Genomic DNA, 23,744 nt, shown 5'->3' with positions numbered 1-23,744 from the left:
AACTGCACAGAGAGACCCTGTCTCAAAACGAGAGAGAGAGAGAGAGAGAGAGAGAGAGAGAGAGAGAGAGAGAATTTAGAGGATCTCAGAACTGTATGCACTTCTGTGGCATTGGATTGCCCTTCATGAACAATTCCTTGTAAAAGCAGGTGACCTGAGCATTTAGGGATCATTTTGTGATAACTTTGCAAATAGTAAAAAGCCTGAGTTTCCATCTCAGTTTAGGGAGGGAGCACGTGTTCCACACGGAGTGGGGTCAAACTTGGAGGATAGCCAAGGATAGCCTCAGTTTCCCCAGGACACAGCTCGCTGTCAGCGATCCTCATGTTCAGACCCTGACTTCCTGGGACAGTCCTGATGTGACCACATTCCTAATGAAGACAGGAAAAGGGAATGGCTTGGGGTAGGGACAGTTCGGCAGTCTGCCAAGGACGAGCTGATCAAGAAACCTTTGCCAGTAGCCAAGACTGGAAGAGACAGACTCTCGTTAGCCAAATAAGGTCCAGGGCTTTGCCAACATCAGTAAACAATGAACCCCCAGGATTTCGGAATTTTTCCCTTTTAACCAGTATAGGAGCAGCCAGGCAGGGAAAGCAAGCCAGTCGTGGAAGAGCCTTTCTCGCCTCCTTTTCCTGGGGCACAGAACAGAGCGCAGGTGCCAAAACATGGAAGCGATCCAAGTTCTTCACGGCTTGCGAAGTTATCCTAAAATCACCTGTACGTGGGGGATCAGATTGGCTATTTTTGCCAGTGCAAAAGTTGTGCTGCGCAGCGCTGCTGCTTTTATGAGCCTTCCGAGCTGTCTGCTGCCGCAGCCCCAATGTTCTCCTTCGCGGTAGGGTTTCGAGCATTTTCCCATGGATCCGACTGCTTTTAGACTCATCCCTCTTCTCCCATTACCCTTCCCCATCAGATTTGGGGCATTTAGTCAGAGAATATAACCTAATCAGTTTTTGCTGTAGAAAACTCACTGACATTTTCTTTATATTCTAAATACTCTGCAAGAATACTTTTAAGTGTTCTGTGATTCTACAAAAGAAGGTGCACCCTGCAGTATGGCGAGGGAAATATGACACAGCCACCAATTTTGCCAGGCTCAGTCTGCTGCCACCAAGGTGTAACCCGGGAGAGGACGTGAAGGGGACCAGCGCCTGCCACAGCCAGGTGTGCACTAGGTGTTCTCCTGCTCTAGCAGCTCGCTGTGGAGTGCTCTGAGCTGCCTCAGCGTGCACTGACCCAGCACGAGTGTCCTTCCAGGGGCTGCTGTTGGCCTCTTCCGAGTGGCAGGCTTCTGGGTGCAGGAGCCGGAGGGACCTTTTTTTCACGGGGCTCATTCTGCACCTGAACCTTCACTGCCCTTTGCTTGACCCTGGTGCATGCAGGTTGTGTGCCATTTCATTTTGGTTTTTGGCATCGAGATTCTCTGTCTTTAGGGAGAAGCATTTAAGCCTTCATGTAATCCCCGCGAGACGTGTCTGCTCTTCTCAAGTGGACTTTCTATGCACCAAGCCAGAGTGCAGGTGTACATTTGGCCACCTGAGCGAGACCCCCAACCCTAAGCAGGCAGCTGGGCGGCACTGGCTGCTCACCCACAGGTGCTCACCCACCAGCATGTTAAGCTCAGTGTCTGTCTGTAGGCAGGGCTGTCCCAGCAGCTGCCACCCTGTGGCTAACACTTGCAGAGCTGGTCTGTGCTGGCTGAACCTCAGGGCTTCTCTTTTTTCCCATCTCTCTCTTTCTGCATGCAGGTCATTGTCCCTAGTGGCTTTTGCCCAGGGACCCAGGCATGCTGCTGGGGAAGAGCAACTCCACAGCAAGAGGAGATAGGCCAGGCAGGGGTGGAGCAAGCAGAGGACATGGGGCCGCAGAGGAGGCAGAAGGAAGTCGGCCAGCAGGGGGCATGTCAACTATGAATTTCTATGCTTCGACCTCGGTACCGAGCCTGGAATCCCTGTCCTTCCTAGCACTCATCAATTGTGTGTGTCTTTCAAATAAAACCAACCAAGGCAGACTCCATAGCCCCAACCTCCTCCCGTCCCCCGCCCCAATCCTAGGGCCAGGAGCCGCACACCTTGGTGCAGGCTTGTGCCTGGCGCCTCTCCCACCTGCTGGCCCGGCCTCTCAGCCTTTCAGCAGGGACCATGGCAGGGCCTGATTCCCTCTGTCCTGGCCCCCACGCTCTCACATGGGGCCAAGCCAGGTGCAGCCTGTGACCTGGAGCGCTGCGCTGCCCTTGGGCCCTTCATGCTGAGGGTGGCGGCTCAGGGTGGCCGGCGGGCAGGACCCAGCAGCTTCGCTCCCTCACCTTCCCGTAGCTCAGCAGGATGATGCGCACCAGGACGACATTGATGTGGGCCCCCAGCGACTCGTCGTGGTAGATTTCGTTGACCTGAAAGACAACCAGGGAGGCATCAGCAAGAAGTCAAAGGCCCAGGGGTTGCACAAATGGCCTAGCAGCCCACCCGGGCCACAGGTGGGAGCCAAGTCCGTCCCACTCGCCCCTCTTCCTGTAACTTCACACCAGCCCTGACCAGCGAGTGACCGTACTGCCCATCCCTGTCTCCAGCCCCTCCCGCTGCAGCCATCACCACCCACTGGATTACTGCAGCTGGGGGAAGAGCAAGCGTGCAGGAGAGTGAGTGGGGACCCTCCTCGCCGCTGCTGGCCGTGGTGTGAGTCTGCATATCCTGCGATCTGCCCTCTGGCCACAGACTCACCACAGATCAAAGGCGTCTGGGAAACAGTTGCTGAACGTGCATGGACGTCTCTCCTCACTCTTATGCAGTCTAACAACTGGCTCAAGAACAGTTCTTGCAACCTCACAAGGTGTGGTCTCCTGTTTCAGCCACTTAGTTACTATCATTGGCTTCCTTTGTGTTTTATGGTTCTCAGTTTTTTGCTTAATTTGGGGGGATCATTTCTGGGGTTGAGCCTGGGGCCTTGGACTGCTAGACAGGTGTGCTTCTACGCTCCTGGTGTATTTTAACTCTTCATTCAAAACCATTATTCTGAGTAGGCGTCCATAGGCTCAGGGCTTCCTCAGATGTCACAAGAGCCACAGCACAAAATAGGGGCTGTGTCCCACCTCCCCGCACAGCAGACAACCCTCAGAAACACAGGCCAGGTCAATTCCCAGGGGGAGTTGGAGGCTCTGTCCCTCAGGACCCTCCCCCCCTCCCATCGCGCACGCAGTGCGGTGGGGAGCAGCCCCTGAGCTGCCTCCTGCGTGGGGTGGCCAGGCCTTCCTCCTCCTCAAGCCAGCCCTGGAGTTGCTGCCTCCTGACGAGCGAGCACTGTGACTCCGGCTTCTTGGGCTTTCCGCCACTAGGCTCTGCACTGGCCCAAGAATCCGCACTCCCCCTCCCCCGCATGCCCAGCACCCCGCACAGAAGCACCAGGCAGCCCCTCCAACATTTTTATTAAAGGAATATTAAATCCATTTGTGCCGTCACTGAATGGGAGGCACAGACCAGCCCTGCACCCCTCCCTGGGTGCAGACCAAACCCAGAGGCGGCTGACTGGCTCCAGACCCTTCCAGGGAACAGACTCGGCCCAGCTGCACCTTCCAGAGCGCTCTGGCCCCTCAGGCCAGGGCCCTGGGAATGCTGCATCCTGATGTTTGAAATCTGTATCTGAGGCCGGGGAGAGATAGCTTAGTAGAATAAGTGCTTGCCTGGCAAGCACAAGGGCCTGCATTCAATCCCCGGTTCCACAGAAAAAAAAAGAAAGAAAGAAAGAAAGAAAGAAAGAAAGAAAGAAAGAAAGAAAGAAAGAAAGAAATCTGTATCTGAGCAACTGTAATTGCTACCTGTCTGCAGCAAGAAGACACTTTGGAAAAGCTGAGTGTTAACGAGGAAAATCAAAGCATGGTGGATGAGTGGAGAGGCACAGGGGCAGTGAGACAAGGGTCCCGTGGCCACTGTCATGGATGCCACCGTAGCCCAGCTCACAGGCTGCCGCAGAGCTCCTGCCAGCAAACCTAGCTGGGCACCGCAGTGTGGCTGCCTTCCCCACAGCCTTCCTGTCCTCCTGGGAAGAGGGAAGATCAGATGGTCCCCACCACTCAGTGCCTGCTGCCCACGTGGGGTGCTGCCCTTTACTCCTTCCAGCCTGACCCTTGAACTTGGCCTAGAGAAGAGGGTGGAGGCAGGGAGAGCACAAAGCAGCCTGAGAGCCAGGACAAAGGGAAAGCAGACCGCTCGAGGCCAGCAGCTGTTTGGGGCTGGAGAGGAGCGAGGTCCACGTGAGTCGAAGGCGGCCCTGGAACGTGCAAGAGGAGGCTCCGCATGCCCACAGCGAACAGGCCTGACAGTGCGGCCCAGCTCCCAGCTGCGTGCAGCAGGCTGGCTCCAGCCTTGAGCCTGGCATTCCCGGGCTTCAGAACCAAGAGAAATAAATTCCTGAGATCTGGAGTACTGCCTGGAAGATCTTGTTTCCTAGCCCGAGGAGACGGCGCCAAACCTGTGTCGGGGCCCCCAAGTCTCATGTGTAGAGGCCTGACTGCCAGCCGTGGTGCCATGGACATGTGGAGAAGGTGGGTCCGTGGCAGGGAGCAAGTTCACCGGTGTACCTGGAAGGGCTCCAGCCCCCTTCTCCTGCTCCGTCTGATTCCTGGCCACTCCGCCCAATGCGTGCTTCCCATCATGATGCTCAGCCTCAACACAGGCCCAAAGCGATAGGGCCAGGAGCTGTGAACTGAAGCCTGGAGAAGCACAAGCCAAAGTACGCCTCTCCTCCTATTAGGATATTTCTCTCAGGCGCTGTCACAGCTGTGGAAGCTGTCTGGCGCTGGGCTCGACCTGACACTTCCTCCAAAGACCTTCAAGCAGGAGGAGCCTGGGCAGCTCTCACGGGCCCAGGGGCATTTTTCGCTCTATTCAGGGATTGGGAGACATCAGATCAAAGGAGTAAGGAGAGCTTTGGTTTCCCCCCTTTGAACTTCGGTGCACGAATGTTCACCCCAGCCCTGCAGAAAGTGGGCCCTCCCTAGGCTCTGTGGGACTCCTCTGCCTGAGCTGCACATAAACCGCACCTGAGCCACCATGTGCCCTGGCCTGGGTTCTCCTTCCCCGTAGCCCGAGGCAGGCATCCTCTGGACCCCCTTTGGGGAGGTGGGAAGTGGCACTTAGCAGCACCCAAGGTGGCCGCACAATCGCGATGATGCTGAGGAGGGCTCTAAAGGAACAGCATGGGACCAGTGGGTGTGTGAATGCAGAATCTGCCAAGTGGGAGTGGGGTCTCGCCAGGGCGAGGCATAATCCCAAGGGTGGGGGAATGAGGACTAGTAGTTCTGCAAAGCAGGCTGGTGCTCTGGCAGAGGGAGTGGCATGTACACACATCCTGGGGCCAGAAGCAGTGAGGCACACCCCAGGTACAGATGGAAGATGGGGCATACCCCAGAAAAGGAAGAGGCAGGGAGCGCCCAGACTGGACCAGGTCAGGAGAAAGATTCCAAACATGTGCAAAGAGCAGTGGGAGGTGGGGCCCAGGCAGGGGGATAGTGACTCAGGACCCTCTGTGGAAAGTGCAGAGAAGGGGGCGCAACATAGAACGTTGGGGTCCAGAGGCTGGCGTGCATGGAGAGGAGGAATGTGGAGGAGTGGAAGGACAAGGGCAGGGGCAGCACCACCTCACCTCCCAGCTCCACAGGCCCCCTGAGCTTTTTCATTTCTGCTGAAAAATGCAATTAGTCCATTTTTCTCCAAATGGAGTCAGGAGAAAGTTCTGGAGTTGTTCTCGAAACATCCAGAGCAAAGCCACACACTGAAGCACTCACTCTGCATTCCTGGGGCCTCCAGAGCGGCCGGGAGCAGATCTGATCTGAGGTAAACTTAGGAGACCCTCCCCAGGACAGTGTGAGCCATGGCCACGGTCACCCTCTGTGATGAAACCTGGACCCTGGCCCAGGGCTGGGTGCCCTGGACTCTGCCTCAGGAAGCCTGGACCAGGCCAAAGAACCCAGCCCACGGTGGCAGCTGGGAGGTGGCGGGGGCCATGCCAAAGACACTCTGAGCAGGCATCAGGGAATGGAGGTGATGCTGGGCACAGAGCCCTTGCCAAAGTGCCCCCTCACCATCCTCTCCTAGGTCTGCCCTCCCATGTGGGGACGCCTGCCTGGGAGTCACCAACCTGCTGGCTGGGGGAGCTGGTGTGGGAGAGCCCAGACTGCGAGTAGGGACCTGGCCCTCATGTCTCAGTATATCAAGAACGGGGCTGGCCAGGATGCAGTTTCGGAGGATGTGAGGCCATTCAGAGGCCCCAGTGCTCCTGTTCTCAGCTGGCTTACGTCCTGTCCCCATAAAACCAAGATTTCACCTGCCCTTTAGTGGGCAGTAAAATTGCCATGACACCCCGAACCTGGAGCCTTCTTCCCCTTGCAGGCTGCCACCAAGATGCAGCAGGGAGTCAGAGTTCTGGAACCCATCTCAGTAGAAGCCTTCAGGGCCCATGTGGGCAGCAGAGACCCCTGGGAACAATTAGCAACATCCCCAGGGAAACACTTGCTTTCTTAATAAGGACCCAGCTAGAAAATTTCTCAAGGTCAGAGCTGAAAGATGGGGCAAACAGAGCCCCAGAAAACAAAGGCAGCCTCTGACAGCTCTGCTCACCCCTGGCCCCTCGGCTTGTCCCTCCAAAGGAGAAGGATGGCAGCAGTGCCCAGTGACGTCCAGCCCCACACCCCGTCCCGCACCCATCATCACTACAGTCAGCATTCGGAGTGGATCTGCCCTCTTCTGTCCTCCACCTGAAGCCCTGTGGCTGCCAGGGCTCCAGAGCAGGTCCAGCCCCCTCTTGGCTCCTGGGGCTCCTCCCTGCTCTGACACCTCAGCCACAACGGGTGCCCTCCCGCCTGCAAGGCTGGCCCCTGGAATCCCCACTTGCTCTGTCCAGACCCTGAATTCTTTAACTATCAGAGGAGCATTCGTGAGAGGAGAAAAAAAAGACACAGTAACAAAATAGTTGTAGACCAGAAAGACAGCTTACCTCCAGCCCAAGGGCTTCCCCTCCGGCTGCACCTGGGGTAACACTGGAGGCCTCCGCTCACTCCAGGCCAGCAGCCGGTGGGGGAGAAGCGCTGCTGGTGTCCAGGCTGCAGGAGGAGGGGAAACCCCGACAATGTCCTTGAGCCCGGGCTGAGAAATCGATCCTGGAATCTTTAAACCTTGGGGAAATGTTTAAAGCCACAGCCCTGCTCCAGAGAGGCCAAGCTCCTGGTCTGGGGAAATACATTGTAATGTGCCTCCTGCTTATGCACAGATGCCAAGTTTTGCTCTGGAATAGACAATAAGGAAGGTCGTGGCTCTGCGTGGCAATGGAAAAGTTCTCCTTGGTCAGCAGGCTTCCAGCTGGGGGTCTGTGGGAGCTGGGGAGAGCTGCCAGGCAGGGGCGTCTTTCTGATGACATCATCAAAGAGAGGAAGGGGGTTCTAAGGGGAGCTGCTCCAGGAAATGGAGCTTGGATACAGAGGCCTGGGCTACCACTGGTTGCACGGGAGGGAGGGCTAGAGGTCAGAAGCAGAGGTGCCCCCAACCTCCAGAAACACTCTGGTCTATAGGCCCAGGGAGAGCTGGGGGCCTGGGAAAGCCCTGGGAAGCAGGCAGGGTTGAGTCTGGAGGCTTTCAGGGCAGCACGCATGATCACCATCTGCGTCCCAGGAAGCCCGGAAATAAACAGGGAAAACGCAGAAGCCTGAGAGTCAGGCTTGGACCACCACAATGGAGGCCTGGAAGAGAGCTCCACGCCTGCCAGACAGTCCTGGCAGAGGGCCCTTGGCTTCCCCGGAGGAAGGTCTGCATGAGGTACATCCTTGCACCAACAGGTGCAAGGGCCTGGCTTTGTCCCGGGCCCAAACGTTCCCCTGCTCCTCTTTGGTACCCTCTTGGTTCTCCACAAGTGCTTGCGAGGCAACGCCCTCACCACAGCTCAAGATGCCATGCTATTATGCCACACACGGTGGCATCCCATGGTCCCGGCTACTCCAGAGGCTGAGGCAGGAGGATCACAGATTTCAAGGTCAACCTGGGCAACTCAGTGAGGCCACTTCTGAGAAGAGAATGCGAAGGAGTGGGAGGTTGCTCAGTAAGAGGATCCATCTTAGTTACTCTTGTTGCGGGACAAACACGCGACTCTCAAAATGAGGGAAGGAAAGGTTTATTTAGCTCACGGTTACTGGAGGTTTCGAGACACTGGAGGAGAGGCTGGGGCGCTGCTGTGTCCAGGACGACCCTCTCCACACCTCTCACAGTGCACAGGCTGCCAGTTTAAGTTTGCACCTCTCTGGCCCCGCCCTTCAGGCCACTCACTGCTCCTCCAGCCACTTCTGCCCCGCAATTTACATCAGGCTTTAGAGGGAAAACTAGACCCAAACCATAACAGGATCCTTCCCTGGCACGGAGGCCTGGACAAGACCCGGGATCAACCTCTAGGACCACAAAGGAAAGAAAGGACAGAAGGAAAAGAGGGAGGAAGGAAGGAAGGAAGGAAGGAAGGAAGGAAGGAAGGAAGGAAGGAAGCGGGGGGAGAGAGAGAGAGGGAGGAGGGGGAGAGAGAGAGGGAGAGAGAAGAGAGAGAGAGAGAGAGAGAGAGAGAGAGAGAGAGAGAGAGAGAGAGAGAGAGAGAGAGAATGAGATTATCTCCGAGTACAATCTGGGCTGGTCAGAACGTCCAAGGCCACAAGGCACCGAGTGGGGTGTGGCAGCCCCTCCTTCAGCACCAAGTGCAGGGCTGCACGAACAGGCTCTAACACCTCCCCAGGCTGGCCCAGAAGAGCCTCCCAAGTGTCACGCAGGGGAGCAGGCAGATGAGAAGACAACGGGTGTGTTCCAAAGCAGCCTTCTGCACCCCAGAGAAACCAGAAACAAAGGCAGCGGCCGGGTCCTGCGTACTCTTGTGGGTCGGGGGGCGACTCTGGCAGCCAGGGCTGGTCAGGGCCAGGCACAGGTGAGAAGGACCTGAGGCACCGCGCGCCCCACCCCTCACTCCCCCCAACCCCCGGCCCGGCACGTTCTCTGTCACCCTGTCTTATTGCATTGCGGATTCCAGCAGAGACACTGCTGGGCGCTGTGCATGCTTGGCTGTCACTGCCTCACTAGAGGCTGCCCAAGACAAGCTGTCACAGAGGAGTGACGGTGCCTGGCCCTGCTTGTCCACTGGGACTCTCGCTCCGGCTTTGACAACCGTCAGTTTCCGCAGGAGGCCAAGGACAGGCAGCTCCCAGACTACACGCCCTGCGCTGTCAGCAGGTGTCACCCGAGGAGAGGTGGCGCGCGCTGGGAGGAGAGGCAGGTGTGCGGCCAGCCGGGACCGCGCCCCCTCCGTGCCCATCATCCTGCGCTGAATGCCCTCCCCCCACCCCCGGGGCGAGCTCCACGCAGGACCTGCACAGTCCTGCCAGCTGTCAGCTCCTCCTGGCACGTGTCGGGCGCTCTATCGCGTGCTGAGTGACAGGAGTGGCAGGGAGGGCATCTGACAGAAGACAGGCGGCACCACAGTGGAAGAAGCCAGGAGAAACCCCAAGAGAGGCTCGGAGACAGCCGTGGGCAGAGTCTGCCTGGCGTAGGGAGGGGCGCGCTCGGGGGGCGGGGCCTGGTGGGCAGGGCCTGGGGGCGGGGCCTGGGCGGGGCCGGGGGCGGGACTGGAGGAGGGCGCACCTGGCCTGTCCCAGGCCTTGGCTCCCCCAGCCTGGAGGGAGGGGAGGATGGCACTGGGCAGCCCAAGGGCTTCCTGTGACACCTGGATGCCCCCACCACGTGCCAGCCACCTCACCCAACGCTCTGAGCCTTGGCGACGCACCCAGGGCTGCCGGGCGGCAGAGCGGAGGCCAGTGCCTCCTCACTGGCAGTGCCGGGAGCAGGCGCTTCTGCGTGGGAGGCCCAAGTCCAGTCTCCCCGGGCAGATGCCAACCACCCTCATCCCCTGCCCCTCCTAGCAGCCCCGCTCCACCGGGGCGCTGTGCGCAATGGAGAGAGAACCGCCCTCCCTTCCCCCCTGGAGCCCTGTGGGGGCAGGGGCAAGGATCCCGGGTCCCACTGCCGCCCCTGGAGGCTCTGCAGGCCGGCTGGCTGGGGTGACTCCACCCCTTCACCTGCCCTTCTGCGCCCCCGCTCTGAGAAGCTTGAGTGGGGGCCGCATCTTGGTCACACCTGTACCCCACGTGCAGAATGAGGCCCCGCATCGGGTAGAGGCTGAGGGAGCTCTCCGCATGTGCAGGGACATGACCGGGCCTCAGGAGGCCTCCCCTTCTCGGTGTCTAGCTCCAGGAGCGGCCCTCGCTAGCCTTTATCACGGGACACAGCGCGCAGTCATCACCCCCTTTCTACAGGCCGAAGGAGTGCTCCAGCCGCCTCCGCGCCAGACTTATCCTGCAGCTGCGCCTCATTTACCTGTGGTGCTTGGGTTTGTAATTCCAATTCTTGCTCATGTTGAAAAATAATTAGATTTCCCATGAAAATTGGATTTCCAGCTTTCTGTTGTTGTGTTTTTTTAAAAACCTGGCAGCAACGGGCCTGCTTATTCCTCTGTGAACACAGGCGAGGGGAGCTCAGAAGGACGTCTGAGGAGCCTGTCCTGGCCCCTGGTGGCCACAACCGTGTTCGCCCTGTCTGACTGGCTCATCCTCTATAGAGGGCAGAAGGAGACCTTGCACACAACCAGCTCTGACAGCTGGGTCTCCCAGGGCACCCGAGCCAGGCAGGCTCATGGGACAAGCACGAGGAACCGAAGTGGTACCATAAACAGCCCCCTGGACAAGGCACCAGCAGACCCCTGACACGCTCACGTGTGCCCACTGCCCACCCAACCGAAGGGAACCAACTTTTAGCAAACACAAGAACCAGCCCTGGGCTGACGCCTCCCACCTGGCTGGACCGTTCCTCAACCCCTCTCCCCAGCCAGCAGATACATTCCTGCTTGGCCCTGCCCCCAACTATGCGGCCACAGCATTCTTGCAAGTTGGTAAGAAACTGAGCCCATGCGCCTCTGATTTCTTGTGAGCCCTGGCAAGGCTCTGGAGAGCCAAGGCCAATTTCTGGATTAAATTAGAAAAGAAAAGAAAAGATGAGAAATATCTGAGTTCTGGCACAGAGCAAGATCATTCATTCAAGAGAATTGCTTAAGAACATACTGTACAGAGACTGTCCTCCTGCGGGGAGAAGGAAAGGCCAGGCCCGTGGACCCCGTGCTCTCTGTAGGCCGAGAAGTGTCTGTCCTCAGTGGAAGATGTGCTTTTGGGACATCAGGAATTCTTCTAAAACGCAGACAATTAACACAGCTGGGAGAGACTGCTTTGCTTGTTCAGAAATCTGCGCTGCCTGCTCGGCTGTCTTAAACGATTGTTAAGGTCTAAGAATTTGATCCTGCAGGAAGAACGCCCTCTGTGACTTCAACAGAGCCTCTGAGCCATCAGGTCAGGCGGAGGGGGAGGGGCTACGGCTTGGGCGGGAAAGGGATAGAGGTGGGTTCAGCCTTGAGGTTGCTGAGCCGCCTCAGGAAGCGGCTGCCTCCGCTGCAGGGGGTGGAAGCCGGCAGGAGACAGCTTGTCTGTAAGGACTTCTCGTCCTGCCAAGGACAGCAGGCTTGCCTGGAAGTTCAGTGTGGGTGGGTGGTGGTAGGTCCCCAGCTTAGAGATGAAGAGACCAAGGTTGGGGCAGGAGCGCTTTGCAAGGTAAGGTTGGGGCAGGAGTGCTTTGCAAGGTAAGGTTGGGGCAGGAACGCTTTGCAAGGTAAGGAAAAGCCAGGACGGGACTCAGGCTACTTCGGAGTCCAAGGTGGGTGCCCGCCGGTGTGCTCTGCTGCCTGCTGCACTTGCCCGCAGATGCAGATGCCAACGCGAGGACTGGGCCAGAGCCCAGGCAGGCTTCAGGCCAGGAGATTTCTTGAAGCCCAACAGAACTCTTGCTTTAGCACCAGAGAGTGCATATTTTCAACTTGCTAGATCCTATGGTCTCTGTCTCATCTCTGTCACTTTAGCACAAAAGCAGCCCAAGGTAATTCATACATGGCCTGGCTGTGTTCCAAGAAAACTTTATTTATAAGAATAGCCAAAGGCCATATTTGGCTCTTGGGGTGGAATGTGCCAACCCTGTTTTAGAATCTCCAGCTTATCTGGACAGCTTCACATGAATTTCACCTTCATGTAATGACATGTTCAAATTTAATGCAAAATGAAGTTTTACAGCGTGTGGCATCAGAAGAGCTGTGCCCCATCCCTCCACGCTGCAGCCGTCGCGTGTGGCAGCGCAGTGCATCGCTCGCGTGCTTTGTGCTGATGGTGGTGTGTGCACTCGGCCAAGCTGCCCACCGTACAGAGAGGTAGCCTGGACGCCCGCCCGCGCTACCTGACCACAACATGGCACGCGCTCCTGGCCCAGGCGCTCACACCCCACGCTTCGCGTGGTACAGTGCATGCCCACTATTAAAGAGGTCTACTCTAAGGAAGCATGTCAGTGATGTGGCTGGCAGCCGCACGATCTCCTGTACACTGCGACTGCATGAAGAGGGTGCCTCCCAGGTGGGGCGTGGTGGTGCTCACCTGTGCTCCTAGAACTCCAAGAGGCCGAGGCAGGAGGTTTGGGCCTACCCTGAGCAACTTAGTGAGAGCCCGTCTCAAAATTTTTTAAAAAGGCTGGGATGTAGCTCATTGAGAAGCCCTGGGCTCAATCCCCAGTACCAGTAACACACACACACACACACACTTCGAAGAGCTGCCTTCCCAGAGGCCCTCTTCGCCCTCTGCTTGGCCTCGCTAGCCAGCTACAACAGATCCCAGAGCCACCACTCGCACTTCCTGTCCAGACCAATTGAGCTGAGAGGATGTGTTACGCTGAGCCTGGCAGTGTGCCGCGCTGTGGACATGACCAGCCCACAGCAGCTGCGGCGGCACTGGTCTGAGACACTCACACCACAGCGCTGCCAACCGATGTCCTTGGCAGACCATCCCCCATGCTTGAGGGGGAATGATTACAGAGCCTCCAGCTCTCCCCGCACTGCGCTGTGCATGCCTGCGCCCCAGCCATCCGGTCCTGGAAAGAAGTACAGTAACTCCACGTGCCACCCACTGGGGCCGCGGCCTGGCACGGCAGCACGTGCAACTGGGCCCCAGCCCACTGCATAGGTGTGTCCACACTCACTCTGCAGCAGCACCCAGAGTGCAAGCCAAGGTGAGGCCAGGGTTGGCAGATCAAGTGTGTGACCATGCACGGACATCCAAGTCTCAGGGAGCCGAGTGCCAGCCGGGGACCTGCGCATGTAGCAGGAGCACCCCACAGGATGGCTCCCCGAGTCATGGAAGCCCAGTCAGCAGACAGTGCCTGGCCCTCAGGCTGGCAGTATCGAGATGGTGGGACCAGTGAGAGGTGGCCTATGCGGGAGTCCTTTAGGCCATGGGCCATGGCCTTGGAGGGGATTAAGGTGGTTCTCCCAGAAGGGTGGTTCTAGTAGAGCAAGCCTGGTCCCTCTCCGCCTCTTTCTTCCTGTCTCACCAGTGATCCTGCTCTCTTGCCTTTGCCATGCCATCTGCCATGAAATCCTTTCCTAGGGCTGAGCCCTTACTGTGGCCATTCCTGCAAACACCCAGCACTGCAGGGTAAATAGACCTTCTATAGACTTTTATAAAGTACCCAGCCTCAAGTATTTCATTACAGTAATAGAAAACAGAATAATACACCCTCTAAAGACTTCCAGCTTGTCTCACTGAACAGCCACCAAACTCAAAGCTACTAGGCTTATCTGGGTTTTCAGCATGAGGGCTACAACTATGGGAGAGGAAGAAATCAGTGCTGAGGACATCGTCACAGCCTTGTAGCTTGGCTGTGGCCTCACACACAGCACCCTGTTGGGCTCAGCTTTCTTCATCCAAGCAGAAAGCTGGGACAGGAGGTAGTTTTGGGATGTGCATCCGATATGTAACATGTGTGCGAACAGAGATGGGGAAGGGCTGTGGAAAAAGTGTCCCGAGATGGGCTGTGAGGCGCACAAGCAGAGAACAGAGTCCCCTGGGCTGGGAAGCCTGAATACAGGCTCGAGGAGCTGAGCTCACCCTGTAGGTGTGGCTACTTCCTTAGCAGGTGATGAATGGCCCTGAATGCACTTTGGGCTAATTTCTGCTGCTGCCATCCTGAATACCTCATAATTCTACCTTCAAATACATGCTATGTAAGAGAAGTCCATGAATCGCTCCCTAGGCCTTCAGCTGACTTTTTTTTTTTTTTTTTTTTTTTTTTTTTTTTTTGTGGTATCGGGGATCAAACTCAGGCTCTTGTGCTTACAAGACAGGCGCTTATGCCACTGAGCTAGCTCCCGGGCCCAACCTGTGGCTGACTTGCATTCCACCTTGTGATTTGTATCTAGATGTCCCCCCAAGGCTCATGTGCTTATTGGTGGAGCTTCTGGGAGGTGGCTGAACCCTGGATGTGTGAGATACTAGATTAGTCCACTGTTGGGTTCAGCATAATTCCAGGTGTGGGTTGTGGACTTGCCAAAGAGGAAAACCCCACTCTGGATGCAGATGGCAACAACCAATAGGCTAGCAGCTTGGACAAAGTAAAAGGGTAAGAAGGCGGGCTCACCACTTCCTGCTTACCCTGCCATGGACTGTTCGTCCTCTGCTATGATTCACCACCTTGGAGCCAGCTAACAACAGACTGAAACCTCTACAAACTGTGAGCCAAGATAAATCTTTTTTTCTTTAACTTGTATGTGTCAGATATTTTGTCCCAGCAATGAGGAAGTGACCGAGACACATCTCCTGAGGACTGTTTCTCCACTGTCTCTTCCTCAGCCTGTGACTTCTAACCCCTCTTCCTCTGGGGTGCTGTAGATTGCTGTCACTGACCACGGGTGCAATGAGCAGGGCCAAGTGCTCAATGAGGCTCCCCAGCTTGGGAAAGCTTTGATTTCAGGGACCAGCAGAGTGAAGCTTCCAAAGATTGACTTCTGGGGATGTCATGACGTGCCACACTCATCACCGGAGGGAAAGACGGGGAAGGGAGAGCTAAGAGTTGACTAAACACAAAAATGTAAGCTATCAAAAATTATCCCAAGTGGAATAAAACAAAAGGCAAACAATAAAATTGGGAAACTGTTTCCCATACATGTGACAGGCAAAAATCAACCTATGTGAATAGGAAGACTCTTCAGATCAACAGGAAAAAGGCTAAAATAGAATAAATGTTCTACTTTAAGAAGATCAAAGCAGAAAGTGGGGTTGGAATGGGTCATTTACTAAAATATCTCAGGTTTAGATATGCATATATTTGAAATGCAAAGCCATCACCATCCAATAAATTCAACTTATCACTTCGAAAAAGTCCTGGTTATAACTACCAAATTGCCACAGCTACCAAGGACTTGCCGCTGTGGGGAGGGGAGACAGACCTCTCAAGGAGCACGAATAGAGTGGCCAGAGCAGAAAGCCTCCCACGTGACCCGCTGACCAGGGTTTCCACTTTTAGGACTTCAGTTTAAGGAGATAATTAAAGATGAGTGACAGTGTGACGCAGCTGGTGGCGTATTTGACCTCTGCAAGGGAATGAGCCTTGCTACGTGAACATGTCATAGAAATAGCAAGCGGAGTAAGTCACAGAGTGAGATGCTGTGCCGTCATTAAAGTGAAGCAGTGGACAGGACTTGCTGGGAGGAGTCACGGACAGACCTATAGGAATCTGCTCCAAGTTCATAGCATAAATAATATATCCTGGGTGTTAAATATAGACTATTTTAATAAATTAAAAGTGCTATTTTTCCGGATTGCAGGAGGAGACGCCGGAGACAAGCTGGGAGGAAATGACTTGGTGGGGTTTAAACACTGGGGGCTCCCGGAGCTCGTGGGGTAAATGCGGCAACGTTCGAAGGGTGTCTGAGACAAAGGGGTCAGATGACCGATTCTTTTCCCTGTGAAAAGGGGGGCTACATATCTTGCTGTTGATGAGGGAGCAGTAACTGCAGTGGGTTCTCATTGTCCTCAGAACCACATCCAGTCCCTCTCTACACCAAGAAGGCAGAGGACTTTGTCCACCTATGCATGGCTCAGACAAGCCCCGCCCCTGGACCGGCAAGGCCCCACCCACCCTAGGCCCCGCCCACCAAGCCCCACCTATCCCGAGGGCCTGCCCATCCCGAGGTCCCACCATCCCCAGGGCCCATCCCCACAAAGGCCCCGCCCCCCGTGACTCCCGCCATGAGCCCCAGCCCCACTCACGATGTTCATGAGAGTCAGCAGGTACTTCTGTACATGCTCCTTTCCATGGAACTGGACCACAGAGTCGTCCACACCCAGCAGCACCTCGATGTTGTAATCGTCGTCGGCCGTATGCCTGCGCACCCTCGGGCGGGAGCTGTTCACTCGCTCCTCCAGGACTCCCAGGGCCCGGCTGAGGCTGTCCAGGCTGTCCGCGGAGGTCCCTGGAGGAAGAGGACCAGGTCAGCAGCAGGTCAGGGTCCCCGCTTCTTGTGGCTCCGCAAGAGCCCACCTGGTACAACCCAGGACGGCTGTGATCCAGCATTCAAAAGACACGAACTAGAGAGGGGTGTTCACACTGGGCGAGAGGGAAAGCCAGTGCAACTGCTGCGGAAACCAGCATGGACAGTCCTCAGAAAACTAAATCTGGAAATCCCACTTGACCAACTGATGCCCCCTCCCTGCCCCCGGGTATCTTCCCCAGGTCTTCCTGTCACAGTGCCCACGCACATGGCGCCTGCGGCCAGGTGGTGCATTGTGCACACAGCCGAGAGGCCCACATGTGGATGAAGGGCAGTGTGGATCTGGTACCCACACACACCAGGGTTCTAGCAGCCATGAAGGACAAACGAGTAGTGTGTAGGAAAACGCGTGGATCTGGAGATCCAAATAAATCAGACATAGTGGGGCTGGGGAGATATCTCAGGATAATAAGCTCTTGCCTGGCAAGCGCAAGGGCCTGAGTTCAATCCCCGGTTCCACAGTAAATAAATAAATAAATCAGACACATGTGGTTAAATATCACATGGTTTTCTCATATGAGAAATCCAAAATATCAACAATTTAAAGAACAGGACAAAGGAGAGCTCATAGGGGACCGGGAACAGACTTTCTGGAGCTGGGGAAGGGCTTGCAGGAGAGGAGGAGGGAGGAAGGTAGGGGCAGAAGTGACCAGGAGCCAGTGTATGCGGCGATGCCCAAACACAGGAGTGTCTGTGTCACACCAATGGGAGTCGCTGGTGAAAACCCAGAATGCCCTGGGGGAGGACAGTGCTGTCCCCCTCACAAGACAGAGTTCCAGAGTGGGCAGTGTCAGCCGTGCCAGCTCAGACTCCGCAGCGCTCAGTCAGCAATGCTGGGGCCACCCTGCTTCCAGCAGGGCCACGCGTGCTCCTGAACCTAGGAGACTCCACCAGCATGATCATGGCCACTAGGGAGCCAGGAAGGCACCCAGCATGAGCAGGGGTCCTGCATGCCCCCTGGTCCTCCCTGGGAAAATGCTCCCACCCTAGTCACTAGAGTCTCTGTGCCGCCTTGGCTGGCCCTGCCCCTCATCCCGTTCAGACCTGTACTTCAGTCACTGCTTGCTTCCCTGACCCAGGACCTCTAGGGCTCTGGGCCTACTGACTTGGGGAGCTGTGCCCACCCCCACCCCCACCTCCACTGAAGAACTGTGCAGGGCTCAACATGACCACCTCAGGCTGGCTCCCCCAAGCTCTGGAACCCACCTGCCCCTGGGGTGGCTCCTGGCCAGGGGAGCAACTGTCCTGGGGAGTGGACCCTGCAGGGCTCCACCCTACCCCTGGGGTGGCACGTCACCAACTGCACAGCTGTGGAATGTCCCTAGCACATGTATCACCCAGGCAGATGACAAGCACTCATGCTGGGTTCCACCGTCTGCTCAGACCAGGAAGACTGACTGTCAGGGTAAAGGTTCATGCCGGCAATGTGGCTGCGGGTGAGGCCAAAGCAGGAGGTGAGAAGCAGGTAAGGCCTTTGACCAAGACAGGGAGCAAGCTGGGGCCAGGCCCAAGCAGCTGCTAGGATCACTGTACCTTCTGGAGTACACATACACACACACACACACACACACACACACACACGCCCACTGCAGGCAATGCACACACATATGCACGTGCATAGCAGGAGCCCCAGATTCCGTGGGGCAGCGCTGGCTGGCAGGCAGTGGCCGGCAGAGCTGTGTGCTGTGCTCAGCTGCCTGGCCCCGATTCAAGGCTTCCCTGCTGCTCCCAGAGGAGGCGCTGGGGACTTGGAGCCGACAGAAGAGTTGAGGAATTGCTACTCTATTTTTATACATTTATTTCTTTGCATTTCCAACAAGCAGGGACAGCTCACCTTCAGAACCACCTTGGGAAAAGAAAGATGGTAATTTCCATAGAAAAACCCTCTCTGGAGAAGAGGCTGGACACTCCCTTCTGTCTCTGTCAAGCACAGGGTCACACACAGGCAGCTCCCTTGGGGCCAGAGCAGACTGTAGAGGGCTCATTAGGGCACTCGGCATTTTAGAAACACATTATGTGGTGGAGAAGACTTGATAATTGGGAAAGTTCTTGTTAAAAGCCATTTAGAAGATCCTGTTGCTCTTGAGGAATTGGGAGAGAGACCCTCCCAGGGGCAATCCAGAGGTGTGAAATGAGGGTCACACCTAGACAGAGAGCACGCATGGTCCAGGCCTCCAGGCCATAGCACGCTGCACTCAATGCCCTCCTGCCCCAGCAGCCCCTCCAGGATGGCCCCCGGGAGCCTGTGGGCCAAGGCGGGCCAAGGCAGGTCCAGGGCAGGTCTTGGGCTGCTCTGCCAAGCAGGCAGCACTAGCAAAAGTGAATGGTACAGTCCACTCAAGACAGAAAAGTTTCCAAAGACTTTAGAAACACCAGTTTCACCTCCAGCATAGTTATCATCACAGCCGTCCTTCTTCTCAGCTTGATCACTCAGAGGCTTGTGTGTTCTAGAACATTGTGTTCTAGAACGCTCCCAGCCCTGAGGCCTAGCTCCTGCAGAGAAGCCTCAAAACCCAAGGACAATGCAGGGGAAGACAGAAAGGGCTGGGGGGGGGGTTCCACCGGAAGGTGACTGCACCTAGCCACCCAGCTCTAGTGAGCTTCAGTCTTACACAGGACATAGGGAGCAGCCCCAAGGTCAGGAGGGGTTGGCTGGGCCCCCGGGCCTGGGGCCACGAGAACCTTAGCCCAGCTTCCTTGCTGCCTGTCTCTCTCTGCTGCACTAGGACTAGACAGCCAGGCTGAGGTGTCTCCTCATCGGTCATGGGAGCCACGGTGAGCTTGACATGACGCCCGGGCCTACCCTGATCGCAGCAGGCCCGTGTCCTAGGGGTGTCCCCGGTGCAGGGAGCGCCTGCGTGGTCCAGGCTTGGCTTCCAGGTGGGCCACTTGATGTTGGCCGCGGCCTCCAGAGCCGGCCCGTGCCTGCTAGTTCCTTCCACGGGCCCTTCCAGGGTCTTTGCCCCTCTCCACTCCGCCCTGGGAGCCCCCGTAAGCTCGCCACGGGGACCCAGAGCTCATGGGCCTCAGGCCTGTCCCATGATAGCCCCTACCACAGGTGGGGTAGCAGGCTGTCAGCGCTGCCCGCCCTCTGCCAGGACGGTCGCTGCTGCCCGGCTCACTTCCCCGCGTACACGGCCATCAGCGGTCCCTCAGCTGGGGGGCGGTGAGCAGTAGAACAAGAGAAGACCAAGACCCTAGCAACCACATATGCTGGGCTGAGACTCCCTGAGGGGAAGGGTCTGTCCTAGGGTCCTTTTGCAAGTGCAGCCAGGGAGGTGCGCAGCCCCGCGAGGACCCTGCTAGAAAGGTGGCGGCTGCAAAGCTTTCCCCTCAGGTGCTGGGCGAGGAAGCAACCCCGGGAAGTGACTCCAAGGACCAAGGCCAGTCCTGGAGTCTCTAGATCAGAGACAAAAGGCTCTGTCAAAGAGCCAATAACAGACCAGAGAGCTAAGACGATGGGAAACGCAGACTCCTGTCCAGAGCAGCCCAGAGCCTCGGGCCAGTCCAGCGGCCGCGCGCTTCTCCGGGCCTCGCCGCAAAGGGCGCCACCTGCCGGCGTCCTGCGCGGCTGCCCGACTCCGGAGCCTGGGGCAGGGATGCTGCGGTCTGGAGGTGGTTTGTCCCCCAAAAGCGTGGGGGTGGGGGCCTGGTCCTCAGCAGAAGGCCCCTGCGATGTGGGAAGCGCAAGCGCTGGGAAGGCAGCTCCCGCGCTCTGCCCTCACAGCGGTTAGCGCTTCCTCCCAGACCCGCAGACGGCACCCACTCCTGAGAGTGAATCTTTGTGAGCATGGTAACAGACTCTCTCCTGTGCCTTGTTCCCCTTCCCGCCAGGTAGCCTCTTCTTCCTGTCTGTGCCCTGCCATCGCGATGCCACCTGCCATGTCATGACATGGCCAGAGGCCCTTGCCCAGATGGCCACATGTGCTGTTCGAGCTTTCCAGCCACCGTGATGGTGAGCGAAGTGAACCTCTTTTCTTTATACACCATTTGGCCTCCGGTACTTTGTTATAACAACACAAAATGTACTAAAGCAGGCAGCGAAGAATCAGAGGAGGGGAGACTAAGTGACACTGTCAAAGCACATCGCCAGAGAGGAGGAGCCAGGACCTGAGTACAGGCCAGGATCCAGTGCTTTTTTCCCCCAAAGAGTAATGATATTTATTTGGAAGTAGCAGGACACTGCAGTGAGACTCTCCACACCATAGTCAACTGTGTCGTTCCTGTCATTAATGCGGCCCAGAACAGCCACTGCACATTACCAACGTGCGCGCTGCTTTAAGGAAAGCAGAGCTGGTAGAAGCATGCACGTGTAGCCGGAGAAGCCAAGGCCTAGACTGTAACTCAGAAGTGCCACGCGGAAGTGCTGCCCCACTGTGCCAAAGGCTCCTGGGTGTCTCCTGGACCCTGTGCAGAGGCCATGTGCCGCCTCTGCCGGGCTGGCCTCTTGACCAGGAGTGCCCTTGCTGCTGCTGCTGCTGCTGCTGCTGCTGCTGCTGCTGCTGCTGCTGCTGCTGCTGCATCTTCCCCAAGTCAGCCCCCAGGAAGGCCCTGGACCCCTGGAGGCCCATAAGAAAATCAGTCCACGTTCCCCAGTGCTGGACGTATGCTTGCTTTGGGCCCACAACTGCCGCAGGACAGGGATGTGTTTGATCCTTGCTGCATTTTGATCTCACACATCCTCAGAGCCTAGCCGGCAGCCTGTGGCACTGCTGGAAGAGATGGAATCTCAGAAGTTGCGGCCTGGTGGGAGGGATCGGTCCTTGGGAGCAAGGCTTTGCGGAGTCGTGGGGATCCTGCCTCACCCCTGTCCCTCCAGGGAAGGCTCCTCCTTCTCTCTCCTTGCTTTCCATTTCTTCCCCACCACAGGCTCCCACCATGATGTGCTGGGTGGGCCCCATGGGCTCAAAGCAACAGAGCCAAGGGACCATGGACTGACACCTCAGAAATTGTGAACCCAAATAAACCTTCCTCCTTCTGAGTTGTTCACTCAGGTATTTTGGAAGGTTGGTCCCCATGTGTCTCCTCTACAGCTCTTGCTGAAGACCCCTGGAGTCGATGGGGGTGGGATGGGGTACTTAGAGCCTGGAGAAGGGCTCTGATCAGTGACAAGGGAAGACTGCTGTCCCCTCCCTGTGGAGTTACTTCCCTCACTTCTCTCACCTTCAGATGCCGGCCAAAATATCTCTTCCTCACTTTACCTAAATGGAAAGAGCCCCCAGTGCTTCCTAAGATACCCTGCTCCCTTCCTGCTCGTCATGGGTCACTGTGTGCAATTCCGATCCTGCGTATGAGGTTGCCAGTGCATTGCCTCCCTCCCCTCTCGGCGGAAGGCCCCTGGAGGACAGCCACGGGGTCAGTCTTCCCGAGCTCTTCAATGGCTCCACAGGGCTGTGAAGGGCGGGCGCCTTGGCTGGGAGACACCGTGAAGATACAGGGTCCTCCCGAAGCTGCTCGGGAAGGAGAGGGAGGCACAGGCAGAGCGGAAAGGGCAGCTGGGAGGAGAGGGTGTGGGGAGTACAGTGTGGTGACAGGCTGAGGGGCAGGAGCTGGAGCACGACTCGGCTGTGAATGGCTTGCGAAGGAGGAACTGAGACTGAACCCAGGAGAAGCTGACACAGAAAAGCAAAAGAAACACACGGAACAGTAAAAGGCAAGCGGGCGTTGTACTAATGTTCAAGAGATACAGTGTAACCCAATGCAGTCAAGGGGACAGCCTTCAAAAGCCAATAATTCATTGGGATGCTATAGAGCGGAAGCGAGATGCCCCAGAACTCCCTGCTGACGACAGCGGCGGTGAGTAAGCCCCCTTACCTAGGTACATTAGCACACTGATTTCAGACCCAACAATGGATTAGATAAAATGCTAGGTGAGGGCATAAACAGCTTGGATCATGCAGACCATACACGTTTAAGAGTCCAAAACCAGAAAGCATGCCCATTTCAAACATGTGTGGAGTAGGTTCTGAATCTGGTCACAGATTAGGATGCAATGAAAACACCAAAATTGTGTCCCAATCACTAACACTGAGAACCGAATTGAAATAACCATAAAGGGCTGGCCCGATAGCTCAGCAGACCAAAGCACCTGCTTAGGCAGAGCACAGTGGCCAGGGTTCAATCCCCGGCATGCACCGATGGCCCCATCCCCGGGGCATGCTGAGATGGCCATTGAGACTGGGCAAGACGACACTGGCCTATAATCCCAGCGTTTGGGAAGCTGAAAACAGGAGAATCACCAAAGTGAGTTCAGAGAGTCTGATCTACATAGTTAGACTGTGTAGACCCTGTAGACCCTGCCTTAAAATACAAAAAGGAAAGAACCATAAAAACGAAGCCCTCAAAACTCTAAATGCCAGAAATCAACAACAAATTTCTTTTTCCCCCCCAATGGCTAATACATTGCCTATTGTTATCTTTATTATTTATTTATTTATTTATTTATTTTGGCAGAACTGGGGGTTGAACTCAGGCCCTTGCACTTGCCAGGCAAGCGCTTACTCCACCGAGCCATCTCCCCGGCCCTAACAACGAAGTTCTGATAAGCCTACTCCACATAGAAAATATAAATTCCAGTTGTGAGTTCATACAGCAAAACTAAATAAACCAATAATCTTAGAAGAAACTGGGGGAAAAAAGTAGTCAAAGAAAAGCCCAGAAGAGGGGCCCAGAACTCCCTCCTGAGGACCTGAGTTCAATCCCTGTTTCCGCCAAAAAGAAAACAAAACTGAGTGAAAAGCCCAGAAGCTTTTATAGAAAACTTCTACCAAACCTCCCAGGAATAGACACGACTCATCTTACGCAAAATGAGTACATAAAGATCAATAAATTTCTTGTACATAGTGAAAAACAGGGGGAGTAAAACGGCTTTTCTGTAGCAACAAAATACCTGGCAGTAAATAAAAAGTAATAAAATAGAGACTACGTAAAAAAGTGATGTAGTCCAAAGCTGCCCCAAGCACAGGCGACCCCGGGGAGCGGGCGCCACGGCACCTCCCTGCCTGCCAGACCAGGCTGTGAATTGGCGCAACCACCACCAAAGAGGTGCTAGAGTCCAACAAAGCAATTCTAGAATTCACATGGAACATAACACATGAGAGAATATTCAGAAAAATATCAGAAAGAATACTGATTAAGGAGTATTCGTCTTCTGAGTAGAACGTATTACAGGACAGTATGAGTTAGACCGCAGTAGTACCAGCGCTGTGAGGGCAGCAGCCCATGGAGCCGAATAAAATGCCCAAAGCCAGGGCCAGGCACCTAGGAGA

At 56.0% G+C, this 23,744-nt stretch overlaps 1 protein-coding gene across 1 annotated transcript in view; it reads right to left on the bottom strand.

The window, feature by feature from the left end:
• Positions 1–23,744, bottom strand: part of Adamts2 (ADAM metallopeptidase with thrombospondin type 1 motif 2) — a 261,890-nt gene that overhangs the window by 59,653 nt on the left and 178,493 nt on the right. The window contains exons 7-8 of the mRNA XM_023713091.1: positions 16,196–16,398; positions 2,306–2,389 (exon numbers count right to left, since the gene is read on the bottom strand). Coding sequence (XP_023568859.1) covers positions 2,306–2,389; positions 16,196–16,398 — 287 coding nt within the window. The remainder of the gene's footprint in view (positions 1–2,305; positions 2,390–16,195; positions 16,399–23,744) is intronic.

The sequence above is a fragment of the Octodon degus genome, unplaced genomic scaffold (assembly GCF_000260255.1).
Source record: "Octodon degus isolate 3935 unplaced genomic scaffold, OctDeg1.0 scaffold00029, whole genome shotgun sequence".
Classification (NCBI taxonomy): Eukaryota; Metazoa; Chordata; class Mammalia; order Rodentia; family Octodontidae; genus Octodon; species Octodon degus.
The sequence above is the reverse complement of the archived record's forward strand: the minus strand, read 5'-3'. Positions and strand labels throughout refer to the sequence as shown.